Raw genomic sequence first — 7,038 nt, 5'->3', positions numbered from 1 at the left:
CAGCAAAGCAATCTATCTTTTTTTTTAATTTTCAGCTCGTTCACTGTTGGATTGGGCTGGGATTTTCACAGTAATTTCTAGACAGCAATTTTTAGACACACAATTATTATTTTAAATTTTAGAGTAAAATTCTTTTTAAATAAAATTATTAGGATGATATTTATAAACTTATTTGGTTCTGTTGTAATTTTTAAATAAGGTTATAGTTTTTTTCTTATTTTATAGTAATATTAATTATTATTTTATGAGAGTGTCAGATTAGACCCGCAAACCAAACAGCACGGCTGGGACCATTATAATTTGTGAGTGCCAGTCCTCAGTACCACTCTGAGGCGGCTAACGAAATTATAATTTGCCGTGTGGAAAATCATGCCCTTTGACTCTGAGGCGGCTAACGAAATTACCATTCAAAAGTCAAAACTCTGCAAACCTGCTAGTCTGCTAGTCTGCTAACCTGCTAGTCTGCAAACCTGCTAGTCCTCTGTACTTCGATATCATAACTTTTTTAGACTCCTTTTTTTTTTGCTAGTCTGCTACATATTAACCATCATCTAACAAGAAAACTAATCTATCTTGGCTGTGAAACGTGAGATTATACCTTTTGTAAAGGTTTTCATAACCTCATTAATTAGAAAGCTACTTTAGTAGTTCTTAGGTTTAATCTCTTATTTTAGTAGAGATTGCCATGACTTTAACATCCTTTTTGTTATTTACTCGGTTGGATTAATTTCATAATATAATTAAAAAAAACAAAGAAATCTTAATGATTATATTTGATAACAATGTATTTGGTATTGACCCCAAAGTCTTCTCACATTCACCTATTTCTTGATCAAACCATCTTTCATTTAGATAACGAGAGCTCAGATTGTCTGTAAGAATTTACTTGAAGGAGTAGGAGAAGGCAATAGACAAGAAAAATCGTCTCTTATCATCAACTTAACAAATGATAAGTTTGTTTCATGAACGTATTAATTCTTCCATCTGTAATTCTTTTTGCTCCGCTAGTGACTGTTCTTGTAATGAAAGTAATAGCGAGCTAGCATTGGTAGCAAGTGACAGTGATGAAAGTATATATCCATCGTTAAGAGTTTGAGGAATTTTCTGACAAATATATGTTGTGTGCGTTCTTGTACTCTTAGACTTCAATTTCTCTTAATGAATGTTCAGCTGTTGAAGTGGGTGCTCCTTCTTTGTCTTTAGGAGAAAAAGGAGAGCAGTTATTGATTTCGATTCTTAGAGATTGAGGAAGATACGATCTTGTAACTGTCTGATATGGCATCTTCATCTGCTGTTGCTCGTAAAAGGAAGTATGATGTGTTCCTTAGTTTTAGAGGCAAGGATACGCGCAATAATTTTACCAGCCATCTCCATGATGCTTTGTGTCGTAAGAAAATCAAGACCTTCATTGATGATAGGCTTGAAAGAGGAGAAGAAATTACCCCTGCCCTTCTGAAAACGATTGAAGAATCAAGAATTTCTGTGGTAATTTTCTCCAAGAACTATGCATCTTCTCCGTGGTGTTTGGATGAACTGGTTAAAATACTTGAATGCAAAGAGACTTATGGGCAGATTGTTTTACCGGTCTTCTATCAAGTGGACCCATCTGATGTTGATGAAAAGACTGGGAGTTTTGGAAATGCATTTGCTGAGCTTGAAAAAAATTTTAAGGGGATGATGGACAAGGTGCCAAGGTGGAGGGCTGACTTGACAAATGCAGCCAGTATATCTGGATGGGATTCACAGGTTACTAGGTAACTACAGATTCTCATCTTCAACCTTTTTTTTCTGGAATTATAGCACTTAAAATGTATTTATAGCAATTAAAATTTCTTTTGCATATTATAGTTTTTTTTTTTCTCCTGTAAATCATTTGTGCTTCTTAGTTCATAGTACTTGTTGCTTGAAAAGGCACAAGTCTGTTCTGTTTTTAGTGGAAAACTTACCTCCATCAACAGCAATGGACATGCACCTTAATGGTACAATATCGAAGGGGGAGATCTTGAGTTCAAAACCTCACCTTTGACAACATTTGCTTATAATAATAATAATAAAAAATCACCAGTTTCTTATAGATTTTTTATTCGACGTAAAGATGGAATTTGAGTTAAAGATGCTTCTTTCATTTTTTGCAGTCCGGAGGCCAAACTAGTAACAGAAGTTGTGCAAACTATCTGGAAAAGGTTAAATCGTGCATCCCCAAGCAAATTAAGAGGTCTGGTTGGAGAAGATTCACGCATTGAGCAAATCAACAAATTACTATCTATTGTGCCATCAACTAATGTCCGCAAAATAGGAATTTGGGGCATGGGTGGTATAGGCAAGACAACTATTGCGGAAGCTTTCTTCTATAGCATCTCAAGTCAATTTGAAGTCTGCCACTTTCTTCCGAACATAAGGAAGGAATCAGAAAAGGGTCGATTAAATGATCTACGAGATGAAATTCTTTCAAAATTACTGGAGGAAGAAAATCTTCACATTGGCACACCACATATAGGACCTACTATCATCCAGGATAGACTCCGCCAAAAGAAAGTTCTCCTTGTTTTGGATGATGCGAATGATGTACGACAATTCCAGCATTTAATTGAAGAGCGTTCGTTTGGTGAAGGAAGCGTTGTTGTTATCACATCAAGAGACAAGCAAGTACTTAAGAATGTAGTTGATGAAATATACGAGGTTGAGGAATTAAACTCCCACGAAGCTCTTCAACTCTTTAGTTTGAATGCTTTTAAGGGAAACCACCCTCCAAAAGCTTATATGGAGTTGTCAATCAAGGCAATAAACTATGCCAAAGGGAACCCATTGGCTCTTCAAGTTTTGGGTTCTTTCTTATTTGGCAGAGAAAGATATTTCTGGGAATCTCAATTAAATGAGATTGAAAGCTTTCCTGAGCTGAATATTTATGACTTGCTGAGAATAGGCTTTGACGCGCTACGTGATAATAACACGAAGAGTATATTTCTCGACATTGCATGTTTCTTTAGAGGGCATCGAGTTGATTTTGTAAAGCGGATACTAGATGTCTGTGGTTTCAAAACAGATATTGGATTTATCGTTCTCATTGACAGGTGTCTCATTAAAATTTCAGATGACAAGGTTGAAATGCATGATCTTTTGCAAGAAATGGCCCATGATTTTGTTCGGAAACAATCTCTTGACGAGCTAGGAAGACAAAGCAGATTGTGGAGTCCTAAAGATGTATATCAAGTGTTGACCAATAATCTGGTGAGATTCATATACACGAAAGTTTTCCTTTTCATATGCAATGCAATATGATTGTGCTAGTAAGTTTAAAATCTTGCTTAAACTTTGTTTCTCCTTCACGGTTTTCAGGGAACTGGAAAAGTTGAAGGGATATTCTTGGATGTTTCAAAAAGAAAAGAAATAGTGTTGAGCTCTACAGCCTTCGCGAGGATGTATAAACTTAGACTGCTAAAAATTTATAATTCTGAAGCTGGAGTTAAATGCATAGTGCACCTTCCTCATGGCCTCGAGTCTCTTTCTCAAGAGTTGAGGTATCTCCATTGGGATGGATACCCTTTGACATCTTTGCCTCGCACTTTTTGTCCAGAGAACCTTGTTGAGCTTAACCTTACATTTGGCAAGCTTAAGCAACTGTGGAGAGGAGACCAGGTATTTTAAAAGAACTCTATGCATGCGTAGTTCTTTCTTTAATTGAAATTAAGTGTGGTATGCAAGTGTAATTTCTTTGTGTTGATTTCATTTTGCTTCAGAATCTCGTCAATTTAAAAGATGTCAACCTCAGCAATTGTGAGCACATAACTTTCCTGCCAGACCTTTCAAAGGCCAGAAACCTTGAGAGATTGAATCTTCAATTCTGTACAAGTTTGGTTAAGGTTCCTCTATCTATTAAGCATCTAGAGAAGCTTATTGATTTAGATTTAAGACACTGCACAAGCCTTATCGGTCTTCCCCGTAGAATTAATTCAAGTTGTCTGATGACTCTGAACCTTTCTGGTTGTTCAAATCTCAAGAAGTGCCCAGAGACTGCAAGGAAACTGAGATATTTAAATTTAAATGAGACTGCTATTGAAGAGCTTCCCCGATCAATTGGGGAACTCAGTGGACTTGTGACGTTGAATTTGAAGAACTGCAAACTCCTGGTGAATCTTCCAGAAAACATGTATTTGTTGAAATCTCTTCTAATTGCTGACATCTCTGGCTGCTCATCTATCAGCAGGCTTCCTGATTTTCCGAGGATTATAAGATACTTGTACTTGAATGGAACTGCAATAGAAGAACTGCCATCTTCAATTGGTGATCTAAGGGAACTCATTTATTTAGATCTAGCTGGCTGCAACAGGCTAAAGAATCTGCCGAGTGTGGTTTCTAAGTTAGTATGTCTTGAAAAGCTTAATCTTTCTGGTTGCTCAAGTATCACGGAGTTTCCAAAGGTTTCAAATAATATAAAGGAGCTGTATTTAAATGGGACAGCAATACGAGAGATTCCCTCTTCAATAGATTGTTTGTTTGAACTTGCTGAATTGCACCTGAGAAACTGCAAACAGTTTGAGATTCTTCCAAGCAGCATCTGCAAGTTGAAAAATCTGCAGAGGCTTAATCTCTCAGGTTGCCTCCAATTTAGGAGTTTTCCAGAAGTTTTGGAGCCAATGGAACGTTTGAGATATCTCTATTTAGACGAGACAAGCATAACACAGTTGCCTTCACCGATTGAAAATATGATGGGACTTGCCTGCTTGGAAGTGGGAAACTGCAAATATCTAAGATGTTTTTTTTACTTGCAATTGCACAAGAGATGCGTGTATTTAAATGGGTTGCGTAAGCTAAATCTAGATGGTTGCCATATATCGGAAGTGCCAGACAGTCTTGGTTGTTTATCGTCACTGGAAGTGTTAGATCTAAGTGGAAACGATTTTCAGACTATACCTATAAGCATCAATAAACTGTTTGAGTTGCAATATCTAGGAATAAGGGGTTGCAGGAACCTTATATCATTACCGGAGCTTCCACCACGTCTATCAAAGTTGGATGCAGACAAATGCCAGAGTTTGAGAACAGTAGCAAGCTCATCAACTAGAGTTAAGGGGAACATTTTTGAATTCATTTTCACTCGTTGCTGTAGGTTGTTGCATGAGACCAATGAAATCTTGGAGTACTCATTATTTAAATTTCAACTTTATACCGAAAGGTTATACCATCAGGTCTGTTTCTTCTCAAACCTCTGCAATACTTTTTTTCCCTTCTATATTTGCCACCTTTCATTTTAAAAAGATGCTATTTTAATTGTGTTAACAGGTGCCCGATGTTCCAGAAGGGGCATGTAGTTTCTGCCTCCCTGGACACAGAACTCCGAAGTGGTTTAGCCATCGAAGTAGAGGATCAATAGTAACATTACAGCTATCTTCACATTGGACTAAAAGCGAGTTCTTGGGTTTCTCTCTTTGCGCTGTCATTGCATGTCGTTCTTTCGGGCATGATTTGCAAGTTAAATGCACATATCGGTTCCGCAATAAGAACGGTGATAGCTATGATTTCAATTGCTATCTCCATGGATGGTATGATGAGAAGAAGCGCATGGACTCGGCACACATATTTGTAGGATTCGATCCCTGTTTGGTTGCAATAAAAGATGATATGTTTAGTAAATACAGTGAGGTCTCAGTTGAATTTCAGCTGGAACCTATTGACGGCAATCACTTGACATTTTATCCTTGTCAAGTACGCGAGTGTGGAGTCCGTCTATTGCATCCCAAAGATGAAGATGAGATACAACGCTTTGAATTGATCATGCCAAGCTCCTCTCGTTTTTATCCTCTGGATCGATATGAACTGGAACCAGGGTTCCAAGCCAAGAGAGCAAGAAAATCTTAATAGATTTTCATTTGTATTATAAGATTTTCATTTGCAAAATTTGACAAAATTCAAACTTTGATGGAATTGAGAAAGGTTAATTAAGTCATTTGCTAACAAATGATTAAACTTTGATGGATTTTTATTTTTTTCCATTTTCTAAAAAATAAAAACATGATAAATTATCGGGGTTAGTTCTATTATTGGACTGATCTTTTGGTGAGAAATGTTTTCAGCTTAGATAATGAAAGCAACCTTCATAGCTAACACAGTCTTTACTATGTTTTCTCCTTGGATCGCAGCTACTACCTGTGATGCTTAAACCAGGCTTTTCAAGTTTCAATGCCTCGTTGAGACATTCTCAAGATTGGTAAAGAGATTTTCTCCTTTTCTTTTAATTTTGAGTTTGAATTTGAAGTTATCATCAACAAGATTCACTCGATCTTTTAAATACACGGTGTAGAGAGAATGTATTTTAAGATCGTAGTAACCGATATGTTGTCTGTACATATGGACATATAAATTATTACCAAAATATTTGTTTTCGCGTTCAAAATTATTTTTTAAAAAAATTTTGAATTTTTTTTATTTTTTTACTTATTTCAAATTAATATTTTTTTGATGTTTTTAAATCATTTTGATATACTAATGTCAAAAATAATTTTTTTTAAAAAAATTTTCGATGCATTTTAAAAAAAAATATTTAAAATACAATAATTACCACAATACATGCTCTGAAATCCAATCACAACAAATACAGGGTTACAATCATTGGATAACTCCACACCTTCAATTCAACATATATAGATTATATGATTTTGGTAAAAAAGAAAGTTTCACTATACAAAGATTATCATATTTATCCTACTTTATTATCTAAGTCCATTAATTTGACTAGCTATTAATAGTCAAGGTTATCAATTTTGTTTTGTTTTATTTGAGATGATCGGTATATCTCATTTCAGTTTAAAAAACAAAACAAACTGGAATAGATTTTATCTTGCTAAGAATCTCGACTTCTTCCATAAATTCCATCCAAATTTCAAATGGAATGTTTCTGTTTTGTTCCGATCAAATAATGATTTGTTTTTTATTTTTAAATATTGTCTAGTTTTATAGTATCAATCATATCTCTATATCTGACTGTTGGATTAAGCTGATATTTTATAAGGAGTCTCCTGACATATTGTTATATTTCAAGTC

General features: G+C 35.4%; 1 protein-coding gene across 1 annotated transcript; it reads left to right on the top strand.

Annotated features, from left to right (window-relative positions):
• Window positions 1-528: 528 nt before the first annotated feature.
• On the top strand, window positions 529-5,956 carry LOC133668249 (disease resistance-like protein DSC1). Its single transcript, XM_062088024.1, has 5 exons — window positions 529-1,754; window positions 2,136-3,228; window positions 3,337-3,636; window positions 3,738-5,186; window positions 5,281-5,956. The coding sequence occupies exons 1-5, from the start codon at window positions 1,276-1,278 to the stop codon at window positions 5,854-5,856; spliced, it is 3,897 nt and encodes a 1,298-aa protein (XP_061944008.1). The 5' UTR covers window positions 529-1,275; the 3' UTR covers window positions 5,857-5,956.
• Window positions 5,957-7,038: the final 1,082 nt, after the last annotated feature.

Source organism: Populus nigra, chromosome 11 (genome assembly GCF_951802175.1).
Source record: "Populus nigra chromosome 11, ddPopNigr1.1, whole genome shotgun sequence".
Classification (NCBI taxonomy): Eukaryota; Viridiplantae; Streptophyta; class Magnoliopsida; order Malpighiales; family Salicaceae; genus Populus; species Populus nigra.
This window is presented reverse-complemented; position numbering and strand designations above follow the sequence as displayed.

Excerpts from the sequence above, each read along its gene's own strand:
- LOC133668249 (XM_062088024.1), top strand. The coding sequence starts at position 1,276 with ATGGCATCTTCATCTGCTGTTGCTCGTAAAAGGAAGTATGATGTGTTC. Across the intron at positions 1,755-2,135 it reads TGGGATTCACAGGTTACTAG|TCCGGAGGCCAAACTAGTAA; the intron begins GTAACTACAGAT and ends CATTTTTTGCAG. Across the intron at positions 3,229-3,336 it reads AAGTGTTGACCAATAATCTG|GGAACTGGAAAAGTTGAAGG; the intron begins GTGAGATTCATA and ends CACGGTTTTCAG.